This window comes from Corvus cornix, chromosome 9, assembly GCF_000738735.6.
Source record: "Corvus cornix cornix isolate S_Up_H32 chromosome 9, ASM73873v5, whole genome shotgun sequence".
Taxonomy (NCBI): Eukaryota; Metazoa; Chordata; class Aves; order Passeriformes; family Corvidae; genus Corvus; species Corvus cornix.
Genome location: NC_046339.1, coordinates 13,808,489 through 13,834,744, shown reverse-complemented (window position 1 = coordinate 13,834,744; position 26,256 = coordinate 13,808,489). Strand labels below are relative to the sequence as shown.

General features: G+C 37.8%; 1 protein-coding gene across 1 annotated transcript in view; it reads right to left on the bottom strand.

The window, feature by feature from the left end:
• Positions 1–3,394: 3,394 nt before the first annotated feature.
• PLOD2 (procollagen-lysine,2-oxoglutarate 5-dioxygenase 2) overlaps positions 3,395–26,256 on the bottom strand; it is a 48,796-nt gene continuing 25,934 nt past the window's right edge. Inside the window, exons 8-20 of the mRNA XM_039556667.1 lie at positions 24,618–24,719; positions 20,689–20,814; positions 19,012–19,133; positions 13,545–13,649; positions 13,157–13,282; positions 11,847–11,988; positions 10,570–10,632; positions 9,141–9,254; positions 8,676–8,741; positions 8,078–8,182; positions 6,015–6,161; positions 5,658–5,783; positions 3,395–4,617 (exon numbers count right to left, since the gene is read on the bottom strand). Of these exons, the coding sequence (XP_039412601.1) occupies positions 4,462–4,617; positions 5,658–5,783; positions 6,015–6,161; positions 8,078–8,182; positions 8,676–8,741; positions 9,141–9,254; positions 10,570–10,632; positions 11,847–11,988; positions 13,157–13,282; positions 13,545–13,649; positions 19,012–19,133; positions 20,689–20,814; positions 24,618–24,719 (1,500 nt within the window). The 3' untranslated portion in view covers positions 3,395–4,461. The remainder of the gene's footprint in view (positions 4,618–5,657; positions 5,784–6,014; positions 6,162–8,077; positions 8,183–8,675; positions 8,742–9,140; positions 9,255–10,569; positions 10,633–11,846; positions 11,989–13,156; positions 13,283–13,544; positions 13,650–19,011; positions 19,134–20,688; positions 20,815–24,617; positions 24,720–26,256) is intronic.

The following is a 26,256-nucleotide window of genomic DNA, read 5'->3' as shown; positions in this document are numbered from 1 at the left end:
GGCCAATACCCTCCTCAGTGGCCAGGCTCCCAGCTTTGCTACTTCTGCAGCTGCACTGACGCCAATACAGGCTGTAATCATGCTGACTGAGATCCTACTTTTGAACTGTTGCCATACTCTATTAAAAAACTTAAGACTAATATGATTTTATCAGACAGCTGATCTTACATTTGATCCTCATGCAAAATAATCCTGAAGGGCATTGCTTTAACACAGCCAAAACAGCTTTTCTGAAGTGAAGCTTAATCCAGAAAACTCACTTTCCAGAAGCAATAAATTACCAAGAGAAAAAGATGATCCTGCATTTAACAGCCTTAGCATCATGCCAGGATATCGACTGCTTCTCAGACACTCTCCTGTTAGTTTAGGATTGAGGTGCTGTAGGAACACAGCTCTGTGCAAACAGCGGCAGAAGGAAACAATTCTGTGAGGTGAATTCTGAACTTTCACCCATCCCTTCGTCATTCTGCCTTCCCCCTAGCCCTGAAATACAATAGAAGACAGCCACCACCCTGTAAGTGGGATGCACTTGTATTTATTTGACCCATATGTCAAATAAGAAGAGAATTATATACAGAAGAAAAAAAAAAGAAAATAAAAGGTGGCAAGATGCCAAATATTTCACTGAAGAATGTAAAAGCTTCTCTTTCCATTTGTAATTAAGGTTTGAACTAAGGTTCTTCAGTACTGTTGAGGAAGACTATCTGCTTTATTAGATTCCAAGTAACTTCTTAACTTCTTACATTAAGATACAGAAAGTATTTGGGAAAACGTTGGAAAGCCACTTAAGTGGCACTTCCACCATCTGCGTACAACAAAATCCTGGCAGTCATGAATTAATTACTTATTCTTGCAATTCTACAGTTAACACTACTAGTGCAAATCTCATCTCTAAGAACTACCAGTATCAACTCTACGAATGTATTTTATGAAAGCTCTGCCCTCCAATTCATACTCTGCTGTGGCATCAAAAAAATCCCATAATGAAAAAAAGTAATAGTCAAGTAATTTATTTGACAGCTCAGTCACAGGGGCTGCTAAGACAGGTATTGTCTTCCCTTTCACTCAAAAAAATAGCAGAGCAGCCTACTGTGCCACACAAGAAAGTGAGGATTCAGGGAGGCAAAGACTCAAAAAAATACTTACTCATTCCAGAACTGAATCCACTGAAGACCATATCAGAAATAAATCTAATGAAACTGAAGTTCTTCAAAAAGCTCATTGCAGTAGCTGAAAAGAAAAATCTGAACCAGTTCTTTCAAGCAGAAAAACAAAAGCAAAACTGGTTACATGCACATGGGAGGAAAGAAGTACAAGGGTCCTTTCTAGACTTTTCTGTCTCTTTAATATCTCTATCTGCTGCAAAAGAGAAGCTGCTGTGGAAGCCCTGCGTTGAATTAGCATTTAGTCCATGAATACAGCAGATGTGGGGGAAAAGTCATTATAAAGAAACAGGCACACTCAGATTTCATTATTATTGCCTCACTGAAAAAAATCTGTATTCTTCTGGGGCTTGTCATACTCTTACCCACTCACAGTAAGCATGAAATCCTTTGGGGGAAAAAAAAAATGAACAGACAAATAGATATTGGGATTACTTGTTGAACAGTGATGTTAAAAGAAAATTAAATGTGTAAAATACAACCAAAAGCACCGAACATTTCCTAGGAGTAGAGCTGAAATATGAAATAAAACCAAGCTATACTCAGTATTTTTAACCAAAAGGAGACTTCAGAAATCTCTTGCCTATATACTACTTCCTTACCCACACCTCAGTCTCTCCATGTACTTAACAGTGAAAAGTAAAGCTAGATGAAAGAAGAACAAACAAAATACTTTACAAATGTCTCGTCTGTTGCAGAGCACCCTTATGTCCCTGTACTCCCAAGGTTTCTCATAAACTGCTGGAATTTAGGTTGCTGCTTTCCTCCTGATGCATGTATCTTCTATGCCCCAAAACAAACTTTGTTAGGGAGACACAAGCAGCTTAAGTGCTTTTAAAAGTAATGAAATATAGAAAGAATTTTCACTTCTTTCACTTCTGTTTAGTCTGTGTGAGTTCATATCCTCACATTCCAACAGCACAGCAAAGCTTTCATAACTAATTCAGGTGAACTGTTCAGAAGAAATTTCTTTTCCTGGCATGTGTCAATTCCTAAGAAGTTAATGAGAAAACTTCCATACCTGTTGCTGTCCACCTGAAACTCATCTGCCACCCTTTGCAAATACTTTATTGAAAGAAGAAATAAGAGAGAACCTTAGTAACAGTAACTTGAGCATGGAAAACACATTTTCCCTTCCAACAAATGTGGAGCACAGTAAATACAGCATTATGTGTCACTATGTAACAGAGTGAACTAAGAGTTGCAAACACAAAAATTTAAGAGGAAATAAAGTCCTCAGGGTTTTCTTGAGGGCAAAATACACACCAAAAAAAATGAAATATGGCTGAGAATTACAGAATACAAATTAAAGTACAAGTGGCAGGGGGGGAGGAGGGGGAATTCTGCAAAAACTCCCCTGTGTTACAGGACTGTATTTTTGTAATTTTTTTTCCAACAAATCTCAGAACAATAAACTGTCTTTTAACTGATCCAATGGTAAAAAATATTATTCTGTTCTAAGTTAGCCTAAGAGACCACAGACAAATGCTCCAAAAAAGATGATTAACAAAGGCTGCTTTCATTTTGAAGACCTGAAGATTTTCTTATCTGTAAGGTTCTTCTAAGCACAAGCAGTAGAGAGACACTGAGACAGCTGTTACATGCCTGGAAACAATGCTGAGGGATATCAAGCCCCAAATATTAGCTTGAAAAGGAGAAAGGTTGACAGTGTAAAGAGAAATTAAAAGAAAGCACAAAATTTCCTGTCAAAAGCCATCCCTTTTCAAGCCAGCCCATTTTAATACATTATTGAGGCTAACTCACTTTGATGTATTTGCTACAGCATAACTTTAAATACGGCTACAACTCATTCGTCAAAACTGCAGAACAGGGAAGTAAGCAGATGTGGTTATTTTCAGTAAAAGAAAAATCTTTGAAACTCTCCCCTAATTCTGTCAGCTGCAAATAAAGTTTCTGTTTAGAGAATGTAATATAAAGGTTCTTCAAAGATACAGTTAAAAAGTGAAGTACTGTTTAGATCATCAAATAGCCTCTATATGAAAACAAAACCAAGAACCACCATTCCTGCTGGGGTCATTCTAAAAGCATAATGCAAGGCTTGGTACACAGGCACTAACTGAAATAATTTCGATAGCCAACAACACAAAATCTGACACTTGCATCTCCCACCTACAGATCATTAGAAAGTATTTGTCAGTAAATCTAGTTTCTTTAAAAACAGTGGCAAATGCAAAGAAACTACCTGATACAGTCAAGTTACAGCTGCTCCATTAATTTAAAATTACCCTTTATTTTTCACAAGGTTTTCCAACATGTCGTGCATTTTGGCACGGTAGACTGAGACAGTTAGCTTCAAGTTTCTTTAAATTACAAACAGTAGATACAGTAGGAATATTTTAAACCAATTTCTTTAAAATAAATGTCAAGTTAAGACCCTTAGCTTTAAAGAGAGACTGCCACCATTTCATTTTCCTGATACAAAATTCAAGTAATTTTATGAGTAGAAAACTGTCCCTATAAAATATCCTATTAAAATTTACCAGCGTTCTGAAAATAAGCATCAAATTTCCAGTACCAACTGGGTGCAACTACACATTTAGAAAAATAACTCAATTTAAACAAAGGCCACTTGCTGAAGAACAGTAATCTTTCAAAAGGATGAGTTCTCAGAACAAATGATAAAACATTTTCTCCTTAGATAAAGGATTTAAACCTTGTTCTACCTCTGCAATTAATTTATTTTTTTTCTTCTAAAGGTGTACACTTCAGTATTGACAATGAATTAAGAGAAAAGGCTACAGAGATGTTTTCCCTTCAGTATAAACCAGCATATGGAATTATTGCTTACCAGAAACAACTGTAAACAAGATTCATTTGATTTTGGTTTTTGTTTTTACGCTGTGACTTTTCTGTCATTGGTTGGTACCAAATATACAGACCACACAAACTTTAGCTGTGTCACTTTACTGAATGAAAACCACAATAAATTTTTCCGATGATTTTGTATTTAACATTCCTTGGGTTTTGGGTTTTTTTCAACGAAGAAATGGGTTCACTGTGCTTTTCCATTTTCTCTCCTTACCCACTCTTTATAGGGCAGCAGAATGGAAAAACAAGTAGGACATGTTTACTTTGGGATTCAAGGCTCAGAGCAGATATCAAGAAATCTTCAACAATATTAGAATATTTTCTGGTTTTTCCTCCTTTTAGCCCAAAGTACCTCTGCTGTGTAGGAACATTAACTTAAAGTTTCTTTTATCACCATCTTCCAGAGGAGATCTATAAATAAATGTTTATGTAAAGAACACTGCTGTTGAAGAGGACAAAAAAAAAAAAATTAAGGATCAATAAATGATACTGCAATGTATCTTGTGCCATTCAAGATAGGAAGTCCTTCGTGTAAATGCGTAAGTCTTCCTGGGTGCATGAAGCTCCATCCTTTCCTGGGAGACTCAATGGAGCAGTTGTACCTAAGAAATTTACATCCACCTCCCTGTGGTAAAACACAAACACAATAAAACCCCCAACATTTATCTTGTGTTTTAATAAATTCCTTTTTATACATCCATCACTTCAAACAATTTGCTGCTATTAATAGGCTGGGTTTTTTTCTTTTACCATGCCTTAGCAAGTTGTTTACATGAAACCATCTTTAGAGCATTAATTAACAGACAAGCATTTGCAATCAGATTTCCCCTTGTCTTGCTTTAGCATTCACTGGATAACAACTCATTCAAGCAGCAATAACTTTCAATAACTTTACTGTAGATTCTACCAGAGAGAAGCAAATCACGTTCACAGGCCTTGTTTCAGGACTGCACCCCTATCCAGGACAGCATTTAAACAAGTTTTAAATTAATTAATCTGGCTGCTGCTTTCAAACTGAACTTGTGCCTTCTAAAATAGTAAGTGTGGCAAGCACACTTCTTGGTGTTAAGGGTTGTGAATGATACAGGCTTATAAATGCAACAGGTTGAATTTCTCTATAAGTAAAAGTTCGATATTGCTGCCACTGCCCTGCCTAGCTCCATACTCCGGGGACTGTTTAATTTGAATCAATATCAGACTAGAAAATAATTTAGCTCAAAAAAAACCTAAACAGATACAGGAGTTAAAAACTTTCATTCTGTAGCTGATTTAAAAAACAATCATTAAAAAAACTCTACAGAAAAGAAGTCACTTGAGTCAACTTGGCACTGTTCAAACTCTTGAAAAATTGGTTCTCACTATACAGGAATGAAGCATTTCAGAAATGTTAAAAATGACTAACATCTCCGAAGTTTTACTTCAAACCCCTTCTCTCCCACAATCTGAAACCAGTTTGATCAATTCAGCCTGACTACATCAACAGTTCTGGATCCTGGAATTGAGCAAATTTAGTACCTGTCAAAAAAACGCAAGGCATAACGTATCTCAATTTGTGATGTGCATCTTTTCCTTCTCAGCTGGGTCTCTAAGTATATGTGTTTGGGCTCTAGTTTAGAAATAATATTAGACACTCAAAGGACAACATTTTTAAAGTCAGTAACTTACTTGAAAGTCCTCTCCTACTTTGTTGAGGGCAATGTTGATTGTGAATGTAGAGGAGTCGTGGTGAGGTCTGAGCGACCGTTGTCTGTCAGGGCTGTATTTTACAACAAAGTTCAATAGAGCATAGCCCTGCAACAAAATTTACAGTCAGACTTCAAGCTGTGAACTGCCAAGTCATACACGGAATTCCTGGGATTTTTTTTAAAGCTTAGCTAAAATAAAAAATCCACAATATTCATCTTTAACTACTGCTATGTCATGAATAAACTCCCCAACCAAACCAAAAAGGATATATTCAACAAAATACTTAAATTTAGTCACACCATGGAGTAATTATGTGCAAGAGCTTTGAATCCATACCTTGGTATAATAGCCAGCAAAGACTTTTAGTGTTACTGGGGCAATGAACTCTCGTATGAAATGCAGCCATTCATTGTCCAGTCCTATTTGCTTCATATGAATGTCATCAGTTGGGACATTTTCATAACCTCCTGAAATGCGGCTGTCCTAATGAAAACACCACAAATAGCTTGGAAACAGGAACATGGAATGTTTCTGACATTTCAGCAAGTATTTACTTGAAATCTGCAGAATCACAACTGCAACAAAGCAATGCTTCAATAGGCATTTGTGAGCTTGCTGTACAGCAACTCCACAGCTAACTGTCGAGGAAAAAAGCATGCTGAGATATCAATGACCAAAAATTGGAAGTTTTTAAAGGATAAGTCAATATTTGGATGTGTCACCTGTAAATAAGAGGGCTTCTTTGGATAATAAGTTTTATTTACTGAGCTGCAGATGCAACTGAAATTCTATCAGATCAAGAGACTACAGGCCTCAACTTGACAGGGTAATAAATGTTGAAATAATTTGAAGATAAAAGTACAATAAAATTCTTTCCAGAGGCCCCTACCTGCACTACAATTGTGACTACAGTTTCTCATAGCACCACATTTGTGAATAAGAGAAACATTCCTCTGATTTTAGTGGTAGCTAATAAATACCTTGAATTCTCTGAAAACATTGACACAACAGCTCATAACATTTGTGAGTAACTCCTTAGGGGAACAAGTCTGACAAATTAGTACTTAAGAGGTAAATGAGAAAAACTTGTCTGAACAGTTATCAAAAGCTCTCCAAAAATCAGCCTTGGGTAACTGTCAGGTACCTGCTACAGCAACTGCACCACTGTTAAGTGTCTAATTTGCTAATTCAAAGTCTGCACTGGGCTTATGTGGCATAGCTTTGGTAGCAGGGGTGCTGCAGGGGTGGCCTTTGTGAGAAGCTGCTGGAAACTTCCCCTATGGAGCTAATGCCAGCCACTGCAAGACAGACCTGCCACTGGCCAAGGCTGAGCCCAGCAGTGACAAGAGACAGCACCTCTGTGGTGGCAGTGCCTTCAAGAACGGGGGAAACAAAAACAGGGCAGAAGAAATTGCAGCTGGAGAGGAGACAGGATATGTGAGAGAAACAGCCCTGCAGACACCAGGGTCAAGGAAAAAGGGGCAGGAGCTGCTCCAGGCATTCGGGCTGAGATTCCCCTGCAGCCCCTGGTACAGACCATGGAGAGGCAGCTGTGCCCCTGCAGCCCACAGAGGTCCATGGGGGAGTGGAGATCCACCTGCAGTCCCCAGAAGACCCCATGGCAGAGCAGGTGGGGGTGCCTGAATGAGGCTGTGACCTCGTGGAAGCCTGTGCTGGAGAAGGGTCCTGGCAGCAGAGAGCAGCCCATGCTGGAACAGGTTTTCTGGCAGGATTTGTGACCCCACAGGGGGCCCACACTGGAACAGTCTGTTCCTGAAGGACTGCACCCCACGGAAGAGACCCACACTGGAGCAGAGGAAGAATATAAGGAGTCCTCCCCCTGAGGAGAAAGGAGTGGCAGGGAATGTGTGATGACCACAATCTCCCATTTTCCCATCCCTATGCACTGCTGGGGAGGAGGAGGTAGAGAAAATGGGGAGTAAATTTAAGCCTAGGAGGACAGGAGGAGTGAAGGGAAGGTGTTTTTAAGAAGTGGTTTCATTGCTCATATATTACCAATTGAACTCAAGTTGAGTCTGTTTCACCTGTGATGGCAATTGAATGATCTCTCCCTGTCCCTGTCTCTCAGCTCGTAAATTCTTTTTTATACTGGGCCTCCCTTTTCCAGCTGAGGAGGGCAACGACAGAGTGACTTTGGTGGGTGCCTGGCATGTACCAGGGTCAGCACACCACAACATTAATTTAAGAATGTCTCTATGTCTACTGAAGAAGCAGCTACATGGTAGACTAGACTAAGCACTTTATACCACAAAGCAGATGTTTCAGGTCATTGGTGATTGTTGTTGGAATGTTTGTTTGTTGCAGTACACTGTGACTTACTACTGTAAAAGTAGTTACGATCACTCATTAAGATTATGTTTATAAAGGCTGACACTTACTTGGTGTTTTCCACCAGACCACTGCCCAAAGTGTTCCATTTCTTCTACTAATTCATCACAGGCAGTGTCAGAAAATATGGGAAACCAAAACACATCTGGACATGGCTACAAGAAAAAAAAAAAAACAAAAAAACAAAAAAAACCCACACACACAACTTGATCCTCAAGCACATTCTCACAAAAGCAAAAACTCTGAGCTACATTCTAAGCCCTGACCCAGCACAAAGAATGTGTCAGTGCCCCCACACCTTCCATGCCTTAGGGCTGTAAATAACAACCCTGGTCTTCCACATTACAGGTGAATGTGGGAAACAACTTAAAACTTAACACTGCTTTAAACACAGACAATTTATCCCAGGTTTTTATAGAGGCAACTGTCCCTAGTTGTCACAACTGATCATCCAATGCAAGTGCTCTGTCTGGATCAGTTGCATGAAAGCAGGCAGCCTATATCGAATGGCAAAAACACAGTTCTGATCCAAAACAGCAAAAAATCTGTTTAGTCACAGACCAAAACAGCATTTGTATGGAAATAGTTACTGCATGCCAATTTATTATCAGTGAGTCCCACAAATTTTTAAAAACTGCTTCTACTCACCTGTTCTACTATGTTATCAGTGAAGATTTTTGAGTAATTTGGATTTATGTAAGTTTCCTTCCAGTCCTAAAAACACATGATTTAAAAACATAACAGACCAAAGATATTTATAAGTGATAAAAAATTATTTATATTCTATTCATTTGCTCTACTGAAAGCACTGGAAACAAACAATTTCTTATTCTTGTAAACAAACTGGTTCTCATCATATCAAAAATCATAAAACCTGTTAGCTCAGGGCCATATCTCCAACTTCATACTCTGGTCATCAGCTGGCTTACTGATATGATATATAATCACTTGCTTAGATGGGTGAGAACACCTTTTAGCACATAATCAATATTTAGCACACAGTAAACAAATGTTCTCCATGTAAAGACTTTAAATTTCAAGTCCTTTATATTATATAAATTTATACTTTTTTTTTAAATAAAATAACTGTTTCATCAATAATTAGATGCATACCACAGGATTCTCAAATATCTGCCAGAGGTCATTGTTGTAGTGGGAGGTATTGTAATTGGCTGTAGAAAGAAGTCTTCCAAACTCATGTCTGTTGGTAATGTACATGAAAACACCCTATACCAAGCAGAGAAAGCACCATTAGCAAAACTGTCCATCTCAGCAAAGTTTTAAAAAGGTCTGTTCATGATTGCACTTTCATAAAACATAATCACATTTGTACACATATTAAAAGTGCTGTTAATTTAGCATCTTAATTTTCAAATGGTTGACTCTAATCACCAACTACTCTTCATAACTTGTTGTTTACAAGCATTTGCCCGCACTTATTTTCTAAACACATTAAACCAAAATATATATTGTTGAGAACATATGTAGAGTTATAGAAAGGAAAAAGCAGAGGAGTGATTGGTTGATTTGTTTTCCAGAAAACCTAAGCAGACACACTGAAAGCATCTGATCTCAAATTGGAAATGCTCACACACAAGAAAACCAACATCTAGGCTTTAGTTTCGAATTCAAAACTGAAAGAATAAGCTAACAATCAAAGAGTTCACAAAAGTCAGAACAAGAAACTTATTTCAGAGTATTCACTACATGATCCATCTGGCGAATTGGCCTGAAATAAAAAGATATTGGCAGATACAGCACACAAGAATATTCAGATCAGCATCCAAAACAGCTGAGCACTCTGAAGTCTGTTCATGTAATTATGTGCAAGATACCAAGTGTGGTAAGATACAGTTTTATTACCAAGCTATTAACAGAAGGTATTAACAGAACTCTCTTGATTAGAAGTAGTAGCGGAAAATAGTATTTTTAAAAAGAAACTTAGATTCTATGGGATTTCTTTAGTTTAAGGTTTTTCAGACTAAAACTTTATTTCTGAAATGCTTGTGATTTTCGGATTTGTAACAGATGAAGGCATTACCATTTGGGTACTTTGGTATTTCTGTCTATGTTTTTGTCTGAAAAAGAGTTAAACTGTTAGAAAGATAATGATTATGTTAAACATGCCCAGTTCTGGGTGCTTACCAAATCATAAAATATCTGCAGCAGGGAGAATAAGGAGGGCCTGGGTCAAGAAAAACAGCTTAAAGTGACAATGTGGTCACTGGGGGGGGACCTGGCAGACCTACCAGTGATTTGAGCTTTACTCCTTCCTAGGACTGCTCCATCCATTTTAGCTACAGAAGCACAGTGTCAGCACACCTTGACCTTAAAAGCACTGAGAAACCCCCCTGAGGAAACAAAGAGCCTTTCTGAGATGCTCTGAGCTGAGCATGAAAAGCCTGTCCCTGCAAAAACCTGAACCTTAGAAGGCTGAAGAGAAAGCTAGAGCAGTATTTCATCAGAGGAAGTGGACAGAGGAGAAGTATCTTCCTGTGGTAGAATGACACTGCATGTAATAATAAAAAAAATAAAGCAACACCTTTGGGGCTCTGAGCATATGGAATGTTTCCGAAGAAGGGGAGTCTTTTTCCCTTTGTAAAGTCTAAAATGAAGGAGAATCATCACATCAGTTTTCTGACACAATCTCTCTTTTTTCCGCCTATCTTTAGGTTTCCACAGTTACATCAGGGAAATAGCAGCCCTTGATCAAAAGCTGATATGCCTTTACAGACAACATGCATCTCCAAGCAAAGCTCTTTCATACACATGTCAAAGCTGTTTCCACCAGCCCCTTCTTATCTGCTGCAATACAAAAACAAGCACATACTAAACCCTCCTACAGCCCAGACTGAGAAAGAGGAAAAGAAGAAGCAATTTTCTGATGAGCCAGTCAGATTAGTTTAACGAGCACATGGAAAGCACAGGTTTGCAGGAACTGATGCTGAGGAGGTTTGAATACAACAGGACTGGGCAGGGATATTCTGAAGAATCAGTACAAACAGAGGAGATCATGCCTTGTTATGAGGGAATAAAAAAATGAATACTTGCCAACTTTTCTTGTTCAATTCAGCAAAAATATTTTTCAATGTTATAGTGTCTGGAAATAGGTCTGGTTTAGGTCTTATTTGTCTCTGTGCTGAAACTAGTGTAAATATCAGTAGAAATATGGATTTACAGATTCATAACTTTACAGTACAAATAAGTTCTCTCATTACTTCCAGATTAATGCAAGTAACACTTATCTGATACAACTTTAATCTATCTGGACAAATTAATGAGTAATTCATGCTCCCTAACCATTTCTTAAATCACCTAGGCTTTTTATACAACACTGCCCATCATTAGTTTAAATATATATCTACTTAATAGAAAATTGCAAAATATTCCAACGTAGTCTGCTAGAAGCTCCACACCGTATAAAAACGTGCATGATACAGATGTTCCAAATGCATGGGTAAGTTTTAAGTCATACACAGCAGAGAAGTTGAGACCTCTTTCATCTGTTGAGGTTGTGCCAAGAAAGGTAATTTTACCTCAAGAGAAATTTTCAGGGAATTTAACTAGAAACCACCATGCAGTCAGTGCATCAGTGCACTGGTCTTGAAAAAAACCTCTGTTCTCAACAATTTAAAGAAATACACCAGTCCCAGCCATCTGTTGGCACCTGAAGGGTTTTATCACACAAAAATTGGCCAGTACTTTGAATTAGAAGTAAAATATAATATCCAAGGTCAATCAAGTAAAGCAGTCTAGGAGTACAGCAGGACACAAAGAAAGGTGTGTATTTGAAAGCAAGCTGTTATAGGTACACCTTACCATTTCCCTGGCATTCCTGCAGAGAGCCATATCAGGATCCAACTTATCCCGCATGAAGTAGTTCTTTTCTTTCATCTCAGATCTAAGAGTTTGTCCCTTAATTAAGTATATATTAGCCATATAAGGGATATTCCATACTCCTCTGTTGAAAATAAAAACACAACTCAAAAACAGTTTAAAGCTATGAAAACTAATTTGTTGCCTATTCTATTAAATCAGCATTTCTGTATTTGCTGGCAAGACTAAGCAAGTTGCAAGGAGAAGAAGCTGAAAGATTCCCAAGACACTTGGAAAACTACATCTGGACATCTCAAACGTAGGTGTAGGCAGTAATTCAATTTATATGAAATACTGTTATAAAAATATAGCAAGGTCAAATTCTCTACAGAGTTTTAACTACACATGTACTTCCTGTTTCCATAGTTAAGGCAATCAGTCAAACTCTCTTATAATATTATTCTACACTACCAGATGGAGAAAGTAACTCCAAAACAGATTTTTAAATGAGTTTAAAGACTTCACTGAGACTTCACACAGCTGGTCTGACCTCCTCACACAAATATCCATGGACCACAGCAGGTCATGTATTTATGTGAGTTGGGCCAATATCAACACAAAAGCATTGCTTTCAAAAGGCTCCTTCTGCAGATTTCCCCTCTCTCAGTGCCACAAGCACATCTTTTAGCAGAGCAGGACTGAAAACAAGCCAGTCCTATTCAAGCAGTCTGTTTCAGACCTTTTTGTTCTTCCAGGGCAAAGAAAAGGCATCACCATATGGAACAGCCAAGCTCAGAACAGTATCACATTCATTTAGGGGAGGGATAAACCCAAGAATTTATCCTTGACAAAAGTATTACTGAAGAGCTCCTTAAATATACCTGACATACAGAATGAAACACACAAAGAAATTATAGCTGTTCCATTGATTAAGATTTGACCCAAAGAGATGACAAAGTCATTTGTAACAACCATTCCTTTTGGCTGAGGGTCCAGGGATATAGAGTTTTGGGTTTGCTATTTGTTTGTCCTGCCTTTTTCTGTACTGTACACTGCTAGAGCAACCAGACACCATCAGACAGGTATCAGTAATGACTGTGCCCAGTACTAACACCAGCTCATCATGTTAAACACTGCTTTTTTTCTAGCTATGAATGGGAAGAAACAATGAAACAGAAAATACAAAACAACAGAACTAACCTAAACTCTCCAGGAATAATACCATATTCTTGTATTTCCATGCAATATGTCGCTAATAACCTAGTAACCATACTGGTTGCCTTGACTTTAACTATTAGCTTACAGTTACTTACACTCTGTTCCCTTGGACAATATCCACATAATCTTCTGATCGAGCATAATAACCATCTGGGCTCAAAGCACCCCAGAAATTGGACCAAAGCTTCCCATGGCGAGTTACGAGCGGAGCAATTATCTTTCTGTGAAGTGACACATTGAGTAAGAAAATATGAAACTCTGAAGCATTTGAAATTCACATCAGGAATTGCTGTTTGACAGGAACAAAATGCTTTGTGAATTGTTGGCCTCCAAGCACGTTATGAACCATGGCAATGAAATACCACAAGTAAACAAAGAGGATTTAACTCTGCAAAAACAAACGAGATCTTATTTTCTCTGGACAGACCCCAGAGAATCCTTTCAATTTAGAGGAAATTCTACAAAATAAGAGATTTACTATACCTGTTCTGTTCTATCAGTATTCTTAAAGTTTTGGGGTTTGTCAGCACAACATCTGCATCTATGCTTAAGTAATATTCACATGTTTTATCCTGGCGACAAAGGTCCCTAAAAAGACAAAAAAGAATGATTAACTCACACATGTCCAGAAAAAATTCACAAACAACAAAACCTACAAAGATTTTTAAAAAACCCCAAACCACAAGTAAGTATTCAACTGATTCATGGCACTAAAAGCCCTCTGCAGCACAGTATTGTAAAGAAAGGTGTGTTTAAATTACAGTAGGGTGATTAACTAAAAAATTAAAATACATACATCAGGTGCCTTTTATTTTTCTTTTAATAAACTAAGTGGCCTCTAGCCTGTACCAAGTGCAGTAATGCCTTCTATACAGTGTCCTAATGGAAAATGGGGCAAGGGGAAAATGCCACTAATTTACATAGCTGGGTATCAGTACAATCACTTAATAGTGAAGTATGACCTTATTTAGTAAGCTCCTCTAGCGAGTAACTGCATGTGGCTGTAATGCTGTCTTTGCAAAAAGATTCCACAGATGCAATCTGCTGATCTCAATGACAATTGAAACCTCATTGAGAGTGCAGGACAAAAACTGTAAATATGTATTTAAAGACCTCTTCTTTGTCTTTTTGACCTACAAGAACAACACAGTTGGTAAAGAGAAATATAAAGTGATTGCAAAGGCAGTGAATTTATACTGGAGAAAGTAAGTGAACGTGTCCATACACTATTTCTATCAGTTGGGATTTTGATCTCAGAAGAATAAACTATTTGCACAAATCCCCATGCCTTCAAGAGAAAGACAAAGAAAACACATTCTACTGTAAATATGAAAGATACACAGACTGTGTTTGTATAGTTCTGGCAGGGTGCACTTGCCAGGCCAAAACTTGGTACAGTGAATTCAGCTTTCCTATACCATCAGCATAGTAGGAGATTATAGCAAATCAAATACACTTTTAGAGAAAGTGGAACAACTTCCTCAAGTCAATATTACAGCAGTAGGTTCCTATCATGCAGGTGGTATTACTGAATTTGTCTATTTTACCTATTTTAATTCCACCGTAACAGCCTGAAACATTATTTTACCTTCTTGTTTTAAAATATCTATAAACAGGGCTTTAGCTTAAGTTCCACTTGATTTGATTGACTGTGACTGTTTTCTCCAAAGGCAAAGATCTGTCACTTCAGAAGACCTGATAAAGGGTGGATGTGACAGGCTACATACAAGTCAAGGTAAGGGCTGGCATGGCTTCCTGCCTGCTCTTCTTCCCCTCCAAACCTAGCACTACATCTTCCATCAGGATTACTACTTAACACCTTTTGGGTCTTTCTGTTCAAACCTTCTTCTGCTCAAAGGACTCAAGAGGTATGACTCTTAGAACCACAGTGGAAGGTAGAGCACTTTTATTCCATAACTTTAAGCAATACTCCTTCTTCAAGCTTGATCACTGAAGATGTAGCAATAATTTCAGACAAATTTTTAAAATACCCATGTGTCAGGAATGGTCTTCCCACTGCTGCTAAAACTGTTTGAACACACACCCACAGTTTAAATCTCTGGTCAGTCTCTGGGTTTGCCTTAACTGACATCTTCATTGATAATTTTCTACCTTATATAGACTTGCAGCCCAAAGGGAGAGCACTTAAACCATTTGACAGACCCCTGAAAGAAAAGGTGCTCTAGATACAAGTCTGCAACCAAAAGCCTGGGTGACATCACCAGCCATTTAGAGTTACGTTTTGCATCTCTCCAGACAGCCAGAACAGCATAAACACATTCATATCAACCATCACTAAAAACAAACAAATGTAGCCAGGAAACAAATAAAACACTAATGTTTAGTTTTGCATCTCAGACTTAAGTATTGCTACCACAGTTAGCACACCTGGAAGCTACTGAGATCAGGTATGGGTGGAAAACATGTTTTTCAGCAACACTCAAAGTTTTCCTCCTCCATCTGAGACTGAAACCCAAAACTGCAGAAGTGTTCAGGAAAGCAGCTCCAGAAAATCCAAGTCTCTAACATAAAACACTTCACCTCTGAGAGAAAGATTTAATCCCTGTTCCTCCTTCCCCCACAGCCAAGATACTTGCCCTGCTCTAAGGCTGTGTTCTACTCCCTCCTGTGTCCACGCCATCCTTTATCGATACCAAATGGGAACTCAGAGACAATGACTTAATATCCTCCTTCAAGAAACACACAGGAAACCCCAAACGTAGCTCAAAATTCAACAGTGCTGTCAATGAACTCTGATTCTGATCTCTCTACTGTTTTTCCTGAAACTTTTGAAAGCTTTCAATGTAAACTTTTCATTAAAATGCGCACATTCCCACTTAAAAGCTGAGATAAATGACATTTTTTTAGAAACTTTTGGAAAATTCTTACCCAGTTCTGTTACTAATAATCTGAGGGAGGAACAAAAAAGAACCAACTCCCCCAAAAGAGAAACCCTGAACTCTGTAAGTACTGGGAGAAAAAATATTATGGAAAATACACTTTTTATAAATAAAACCTCAGAAGTCAATGAGATAAGTATTTCCCGACTTTATGTTATTACTTGAACATATTTAATTGCTTTTTATGTTTTCTGTCATAACAAATTCTGTAACAGCTGGCTGAAATCTCATCTGCAACCAAGGCAAAACCACAGACAATTTTTTCTTACAGAAGAAACAAACCAACAAAGCCTAACAAAAAAAGAAAGACATGGAAATGCCATTTAAGTGTTTCAAGTGATGTGAATGCAGAGAAAATAAGAAGACAACATGCAGCTAAACCTTCCTTCTCTTTATTCTACTTAGTTTTCCTTCCTTTTTATCTTGATTCAGCCCACAACAATGAAAGCTGTGCACTCCTGTTTCCCAGTATTGTTGAATTGTAAAAAGTCTTGCAGACTGCAGCATTTTGGATCCTTTCCAATACCTCTCCAACTTTCACAAGCACAGGAAAGGACTTTTCATGTCAGGAAGAAGTAAGAAATTAAATGCTTCAATCATTCTTCCTTATGTGAATGAGAAAAGTAGACCAAGGTCTGCTTCATGGCTATGAGTGAAATTGAATAAATGTTATTTTCTCACATTTATAGTGACATGAGTGTGTCATTTACTGAGAATCCCATTGTGATTTATCACCACTTTTTACTGAGCCAAAAAAAAGAAAAAGGCGAGAAGAAAACTGATCAAACTTCATATACGCCAAAGTATTCTGCTGAAAAAAAACGAGACCTTCAATGCTTAAGTTCCCCCTCTGTATTAACTGAACCGTGTTACGCTTCTTCAACTAAATAGACTCTGTGTGAAATGTGCAAGTGAAAAGATCAAATTAATTCTAAATCTACTGGAAACTAACAGAGACACACTAAGAGCAGATTTGGAAAAGGAGAGAAAACAAGTATTTGAGGCAGATAGAACAGAACTATCTGTCAATAATACAGATAGAGGCAGGAGAAAATGAATCAGAAGACTGAATATCAATCTCTAAATCACAACAATAAACAAGTTTGAAGCATCACTCTTTTCAAGTTATTCCCATTACAGTGTTAGTGAGCAACAAATGAGCTGATGATGATCAAAGCAAGATGAAGGACTGAAAGCAAATAATAGAGTAACTGCCTTCACTTTGAACATCCCAGATCAAGCTAGTCTTTTTAAAGAAATGCAAAATGTGTTTGTTCCAGTGATGTCAGTGATGTTCACAAGGGCAGCCAAGCCCCCCAGGTGTGCAAAGCAAGCAGCTGATTAACTGACTCTGCTTCAGACAAACTGAAAGCAGCCACTGAATTACATCTACATTGTTTACTTGGAAGATCCTACTACTCAGGTTCATACTTTTTGGATGATTCAGAGTTTTGCCATGGTGTCATTCCACACACATTGTGCTTCAGGTTTTCTCTACGTACCTCTTTAGGACAATCTTTATCAAAGGGGCCTTTCAAAACAGGAGCGACATGGGTCAAATTACATCCACACCATGGATAACACATCACACATATGATTATCTCCCTGCCTTTCTAACAGGATTTGAAGTGACTTTGTGGAAATACACATTTAAACTATTATTTTTTTATGCAGAGATCAAGCAAGGACCATATATCAGAAGCTCTGTCACATTTTAAGTCAGTAGGTTCTATCAAAGATGACAGGTTTCAAGGTCTTCGGGTGAGATTTAGTATTACTATAGATATTGATTACACTGAACATTCTGCCTTATGTTATCTATATAACAACAAAGAGGAAAAGGCAGTTCCAGAAACTCCACCTCAGTTACACAACATACACTACAAAAAGTTTGGCAATGTGGTACATTTGCTTTAGAGAGTTTTATAAATAAAGAAAGAATGATATATACATGTGAATGGGTGCTTAGTCTAACACAGGACATCTGCAGCGTTTTCCTAGAAAGGCAAGGGGAGAGGCTTGGACCTCAGCCAGAGATCAGTTTTCCAGTGGCTTCAGCACAACAAAGCCCCGTTCAAACAAATTTCCAAGAACACCATAGAGACTCAAGACCTTCACTCTTTCAGCTGAGGCTATGAACAGCCTATGCTCTTAACCTCTGAACAGAAAATGGCCTTTTGAAATTAACTTCCCTGCTCTGACACTCACAGAAGATTTGGTAGAAGAGTGAGTGAAAAAATTATCATGGAATGAAGCCAGCTCAAGGACCAAGCAAGGTGGTCCTGATCTTGGTGGCATCCCAGGCTGAGAAACTCCATCATACGACTGATGTACTGGGAGAGCCACATGCCACTCTGTGGGAGGAGCCAGTGCTGCAGTCACTAAAGAGACCCTTAGGTCTGACACAGGATACAAACTCCAAGGTTCAACTTTAGGCATGGAAAGTGCCAGGTTTAAAAGGTAAAGTTGTGGACACTCTAGTAAGAACAAAAGAAAAAAGCAAGACCAAGCATAGGATAAAGTCAGTTGCCTTTGCAAGAACTCCTGCTAGAGCACTTCTAAAGGCTATTCCTGCCTCTTTGAACCACAGGTAGAAAAATAATTCTGTCAACCGTACGTCCACGTCAAGCTTTAACCTTTACTTAAATATAATGTCACTTAAGAAAAAAGAAAACAGAGCAGGCATTAGGACAACAAAAGTGCAATTGTTAAAAGCATATCCAATGCAAAAATTTAAAAAATTCTGCAGTAAGGTAGCCGGAAAATAAAATAAATACTACGCATTTTCTATGCCATCATCACAAGACAACAAACTATTGATGTAGCACAAACCAGAGAGATTTTTTCATAATGATCAACAGCTTTTTATATTAGACAGAAATCATAAATCACTCAACAGTTCATATCTTATGTCTAGATCTTCTCCAACACAAAAGCTCCCATCTTCATAGCTGGAGATGTAAATGTTAAAGATGCGAAATAATACACATGCAAGATGAAAAAATGTGAGTGTATGCATCAATGTAACAGATTTAGAAATTAGAACTTACATTCCCATGTTTCGGGCTTCTGCTTGACTCAGGTTTTCTTCAGGTCCAACAATTTTAATATTTCTGATAACGTTCTTGGCTTTTTCCCAGAATTTCTTGATGTGCTTTTCATGGTAAACCTCCTGTAATCATGTTAACATTTTTTATAGAAAATGTAAGGCACAAATTACTATGAATCATAGTGTCCAAGAACACACTGTATTCTGTCCTAAAGAAACAGATGCCAGTGTTTGAAGATATTCCAGTATATCTGTCTTTAAAATGAACCTCCTCTGTCCAAAACTTTAGGAAAACTATCCAACACGTCAGCAACATTAATTAAAGTTGTACAACAATGCTAGATTCACAAACTATCTATGCATTATTTTTCAGGATATTCATGTTACAGTCTTTAAAACCCATCCTACAAGCTCAGTGGCACGCAGTTCTTCTTTATGCCCCTCCAGAATCACTTTAGAGAGGAAGCTGCACCTGCACCAAATTGTGCAGGCACAGCCGTTGTTTCTTTAAAATGTAGTCACACTGATAGTTCCTTTAATTTCTATTTACCCTCCCTCTATTTAAGAGCTCTCAGCTGCATGCAATACTTCCAAACCAGTGCCCTCTTTGTAGCTTTTGCCTGTTATGGCTGACATTAGAATAATTGAAATATTGGGTAGGGCTTTTCCCCCTCTATAATAAAAAGCTGTTCAGTCTTTATATACCATTTCAAATACTATAGCTTTGGATGAAGCTACAAAACCACATAGCCTACAATTCCCATGTGTACATCACATTTATACCTTCAAAATCCCCTTAAAAACCCACAATGAAGACTTCAGAGATAAGCTCTACTTCTATTCCTTATCCCCCTTGTGCTACCATATCAACAGCAATGCATGCACACTAAAAAAGGGTACAATTAAATTTTACTCCCATTTCTCTTCTAGTCCCTTTTTTTCCAAAATAATCGCACACATTTGAAACCTCACTCTCAAATCGTAGAATCACAGAATGGTTTGGGTTGGAAGGCACCTTAAGGATCATCTCCTTCCAATCCACCAATGACAGTTCCCATTAGACCAGGCTGCTCAAAACAGCAATACTGACTGAAGGCACTGGGGAAGTATCAGCAATGCCAGATCATCAGGAAATTAGCAGGGAGTATTCAAAAGCAACTTATCTGCAGTGCCAGTCAAAATATATCTGAACACACCAATCTTTCCATGGGACCCAGCAGGAGTGACAACAGAAACGCAAATGCAATGGGGCCTCAGCAAGATGAAAAGCAAATCCCAACTATCAGTTGACAGTTTTTAATAATATGGTATCATTGTTGGTCAGTCCTGAAGTGGTCAGCAGCTGGCCCAGATGGCCAGTGTGGGCCACTTCCAACTGGAACTGTTCTATTCTTATTTTACTCTATTATTTTATGTCAGTCAGTACTTCCTTTAGAAGCACACATTTCAAACTACACTTTTTTCATTAGTAGAAGAATCTAAGCAGTTTCTTCAAATAGACTTCAAGCCCTGACACAATTTCATTTAATTTTTCCAGCTCTGCATACTAAATTCTGAAGGATTATTTCTCCCTATGCATTTTAACTGTGTTCTTATATCAAATCCATATACTCCACATTTTGATTCATCGCATAATTTGCAAAATTGAAGCTTTGTACAATGACAGAGTCATACTCACATTATTATGAATGAAGATACTGAGTGCCTCTCGTGGGTAGTCCAGAGTCAACAGTCTGTCTAAAAATTTAGTTAGGAAAGGAGTGGGTTGTTCAATGAAAACACCAATTTTTACTCTTGGATATTCCTAAAAAAAATGATATTTTGACACAACCAATAAGACTTGCCTCTTTTCTAAGATTACTTAGAGTAAAGAGCAACTAATGTCATGTACTAAACTTAGTCCACCCAGCTTTCAAACAATCAAAACCAGCGTTTTGCACCCCATTTGTTTTCACTGGCTTCACAAAATAAGCAAAGATAATGGGATTTAGTATTGATAGGAAACTCTTTGAATTTAATAACAGAGACTGGAAGTAGAAAATAATGTACTATGGTTTTTAAAATTCTTACTATAAAAAAACCACTAAAACAGCAAAAGAATCATTTAAGTAGATACACCTAGAACAGAATGGAAAATTCTTTTTTTTTAAAACAAGGTACATACATATATTACATTTACAAGAAAATATAGGGGAGACCAATTTTTAAAAAATAATTAAAGAATAAATACCACAAAATATTTTACTCAGCCATACTTTCAGCCAAAGACGGCGTTACCCTTCTATAAATGTACATGCACTATTTCTCCCCATTCATTTTAAGTGGCCTCTGCATTACTTTCCTACTCACTGATTTTAGAAAGACCTTTGACAAACTAACAGAGTTGCTCTCCTTACATCCAAGAATACTGAACTTTTATGGACCTTATTTATATGAATTCATGAAATCTTCTGATGGTATTTGGCTGCTTTGTATGTGCTTGACAGAGATCATGAGATCCTGACCACTAAAAGAAACATAGACAGCACTTTTTTGTAGTCCTTAAGTGTATTATTGCACTATGCAAGACAAAGAAATTTAACCTTCAAAGGCCTCAACTCCCACACAAACAAATACACTGACTAAAAATTATTTCCATCTCTAAACCAGACAATTACTATAAAAGTCTAATCCATTACAAGGCTCACAGAGAAACCTTGTATGAGTATAAAAGGCTGCCAGCTAGCTTTTTAAGCAGGCCAACACCCGCTTGAAAAGTGTCTGGATAAACCATCAACACATGCTGAGGTTTCACAGTGTCACCGTCTACATCGGAACCCAGAAACATCCTGGCGAATGCCCCAGCTCGGAAACATCCAGTGTTTACCCTGACAACCTCCTATTCACAGCTGCATCTGCAAACCTCATAAGTGTTGGTAGGAAAGTATAGCCACACAGAGAGCCCAATAACTCCAAAACAACTGACGAAGAGTGCACTGATGTGTCTCCAACAAAGCACCAGTGCCACTCTCTGGTAGTCACCACCCAGAGGCTGTCACAGGAACTGGTCCCACTGATGGCCAGGGACAAGGAAAGCTGCACGGGCTAAGCTGAGCACACACGTGTGCTACCAGTGGAAGAACAGCTGCAGTAATTGCCTTTCGTACATTTTTCTAATTCTGAGTCATTCTACCCTTATTCTCCAGGGGAAAGAGAAAGAGGTTCAGGCTGAATGTGCAAAGGCTGTAGGAACAAAGAGGAATTACTGACACTGCTTCAGTACACTGAAATATGAACCGCTTGGGTCTACAATGAAATCTCAGTGTGACCAAAGCAAAATAGTGTTTAAAAAATTAGGAGTAAGAATTCCTGTAAACTGCATGTCCTCAAAGCACAGAGTTCATCAATCTAGACCGTGGCTTAACCACAAAGAGTTGTTACTGCATAATCTGAATCTAGGTCACAATGAGAATTGTGAGTATATGAAATCAGAAGTTGCCTCTCAGCAAAACCAGTCTGCACCCAGATGCTACATTTTCTCTGATAGATTTTCTCATTTTCAGTGAGGTCATATATTTGACTTTTTAAAGTTTACTTTTTCTAAGTAGTAATTGAGTGTATGACAATTCTTGGAAGAAATACAGGACAATGTCTCAGTACAATTACACAGAGCAAAGTCCAGGATCTCTTTCCACAAGGGTTGCCAGTGAAATGAGAAGATGAGCAAGGTCATCCTTTTCAGCTGCACTGGAAAGTCTCCAATCCAGTAATAAGTTTTAGAACTTAAAAGCAGTTCAAGGGAGATTAAACTGGGCAACAAACTTAATTTAGGTTTCAGAAAAAAAAACCAAAAGCCAAAACAAAAATCCCGTGAGAAAGTGGCAAAAATTTGCACTTATTGAGTCCAGGTGCACTCTTCAACTTATTTTCCATTATGCTGCTTCTACCTGAACAGGCAGCTAATTTGAGGGTGGACAGGCTGCTGACTTTACCAGAAGATAGCAGTTACTGAGTTTTTCCACACCTCAGCCATGATCGCAGCCCAGGAGATTCTATTTCTGTCACGAGGACAAGAACTGAGTAAAAGACCCTGCACATGTACCTCTCGGCTCCTTTGCAGGCAACCCCAAAAAAACAAGCAAAATTCTCAGAAGATATGAATGTAAAAATGCAGTCAGATAAATAAAACAACATGGAGAAAATTATTAGAGGCACAGAGCGGGTACTGCTCTTTTCAGTGAAAATTTCTCCTTAAGTAGCAACCAGACAGGCCTGAACAGAGAGCGCGTTCAGAAAATGAAATACTGCAGGTACTCAGAAATGCATGAAGTAAACACTTCCACTGAGGCCAAGGAAAAGCCTTGCTATTTCTGCTGGCAGAGGGAGTGAGGCATGAAGTCCAAGGAATGGACTACAGTAAAGAAGACACATTCCAAGTAGATGTACATAAACTATAGGAAGCTATCCAGCAAATCATTGCATCCCCCTTACCGGCTTTAAGATTTAACTGCTCCAAAACCATGTCTTAATTACGAACACCACTGGAAAAAAAAACTTTGACAACATCCTTTCCTCAGGTAAATTTTATGATGGGAGTTAAATCACTACCTAATTAGAAGCCCATTCAAATGTTTATCTTAAAAAGCAAAAATAAAATTTAAAAATATAGAAAGAATCTGAAAGTTATTAAAATTCCAGCAAATAACTTTTTGAGTTTATATTCCAGTCCATTAGCAACTTATTGCCTAGAAATTCTTTCACTTTTTCCTTTCATTATAAAGATAACAAGCCACTACATGCTATCCTCAGCGTGACCTTCTAAGACCTGTTCTCATTCTAATCTTCGATACAGAAATGAAATGAAACAGCTGCTGGAAAGAGCCTGTTAGGAATAATCAGAATTTACTTTTTCATCCAAGTCTTACAATTCCACATGGTAGAGCTTAGTATTTACTCTGCCTCAAATTTATTGTGTACAAGCTGAAATATTTATAGAGACATGAAAGACATCATGCTTGGAGTGAAAGAGCCGAAGCTGCCAAGTACTGGATATACACACATGCCGTGTGTGTGTGTGTGTGTTTGTCCTACAAGAGTTCTGAAAACTGTACTGAAATCCAGTCTCAATTGCATCAGATTTTTTTCTATAGAAATACACTAGCTTATATAGTAAAAATATCTGTATTGTCATCTTCAGTGTAAAGCAGTTTTGATCATTTAATCTCAGAAAATAGTAATTGTAATCATGTTAGTTAACTACTAAACTCTATTTGTAACAGAAGTTGTTCAAATGATGCATATTGAGTGTTTTTTAGGTCTGCTGCTAAAAATCTGAAATATCTAAACAATTTTTCTACCTCTCCCAAAAATCTAATTATTCTCTTGAACCTTGCACAATTCAAAAATTGTTCATTCACTCTCACTGAACGGAGGTGAAGATCTGGAGGGCTTTTGGGGATGGCATCATCTTCAGTAATACTGTGAAAACCTGTATTAAAAGACATGCATAAAAACATTCCTGAAAGTAGTAAAACAATATTGCATAAGGAAGCCACTTGGCCTCAGAAATCACTAAACACCTATCAACTGTACCCAAAAGGGCTTTGTTCCAGTGAAGAGTATTCTTACCTTTACTGCTGACAGGTCTAGTAAGTCTAAATCACAAATACTGCAACCAGTTTCCCGTGTCCAAGCATTAGGAATATAGTTTCCCAAATAATTCAGGTGAATCTGGTAAATAAATGAACAATTCAAATTAATGACAGATGCTTGCAAAGGATGATCTGTACCTTTCAAAAAATTCAGGTTTATTCATTTAATCACTTGTAACTAAAGGCAACTGACTAGAAACAGACATACAAAATCTGCAGGTAAAAAACTATTCTTTTTCGTTTACAAAACAGATTATATATGTACCATGAAGTCTACAAAAATGAGTATTTCATAAAAATGACATGCACTTGGGGTGAAAAATAAAAGTATTACATGTCAGAATGTGAGAATAATTTGGTATCCATTTCAAGAAGTGCATCTAACCAATGCAGTTTACTAATATGAAAATTAGAGAGATGAAATATGAAAAAAGAAGCATCTTACAAACAAAAAACTTAACTACTAGGAGTTAATTCTGGGACTTATCTTCATGCTGGTTTATTTACTAACTGGTGAAAACTTTTTCCAACCCTAGCATACCGTCATCTTCTTGATTCAATTCTATGTTTAAAACAGAAGAATTTAGCCACACTGAAAAAGTGATGCATAGAAAGAGTTTCCTCTTTGTTTTTAAAACACCACTACAGGCAGAGGTTGAATTTTTTTTAATGTACCATAACACATGGATTAGTAGAAGTTGTTCCATCCTAAGCTGTTTGCCCAAATGTAAAATACAGAACCTTTCTTTTCATTGGCAACATGTCAGCAAAGTCAGTGATGACAGAATTTGAGGATTTAATTGAGGCAAAAATAGCAATATGGAAGGAATTTGTCATACATTTCATCTCTACTGAGTAGTTATAAGCCTAACAGATAAAATCATCATTCTATTCACCAATAGCAAAATCAAAATACAAGTGCAAAAACAACGTAGCAGCATTCCCTGGGATATTCATGAGTTTCAAACTCTACTTCATTCTTCTGAAAGGCATTTTTTCTGAAAGTAAGGAGCTACAGTAAGGAACATTTATTCAGAAGAAATTAGAAAGTAGCCATGCCCAATCCTTCAGCCAACAGACACTACTATAAAAGATACACCTTTACACTTCTTTGGCTTAGAACAAGAAGGTGCAACTGCCATATTACCAAAACACAGCCATTTCTCTCAGAGAAACGGTTCAGGGACCTCTAAACCACTGAATCCATACACATGAACAGAATCTGTCAGAATAGCTATTTCACAGGGCAGACAGTGTCCTACCACACGCCCAAAGCTGGCAAGCCACGGGCACACTGATGGCAGGGATCAGCGACACTGAAGGCAACAGCAAAAGCCAGCCACACGTGGACCTAGATAGATACACACACACTTACATAGAGGCTTTTTCTTGTGCCTAATACAATTTCTTTTTTATATATGTGTATACACACACCTGGGTCTAGGTTAGGAACAGATGTGTTACTGTTTTGTATCCCAGCCTGTCACTCCTGGTGAGATTATCCTATTCTTCTGATTGCCATTTAATAACCAGATAGAGATTGCTCACTAGCTTCAAGAACAGCTTTGTGTTAGTGAACAAATTAACAAAAGCTTACTTGCTTCTAACATCCCAGG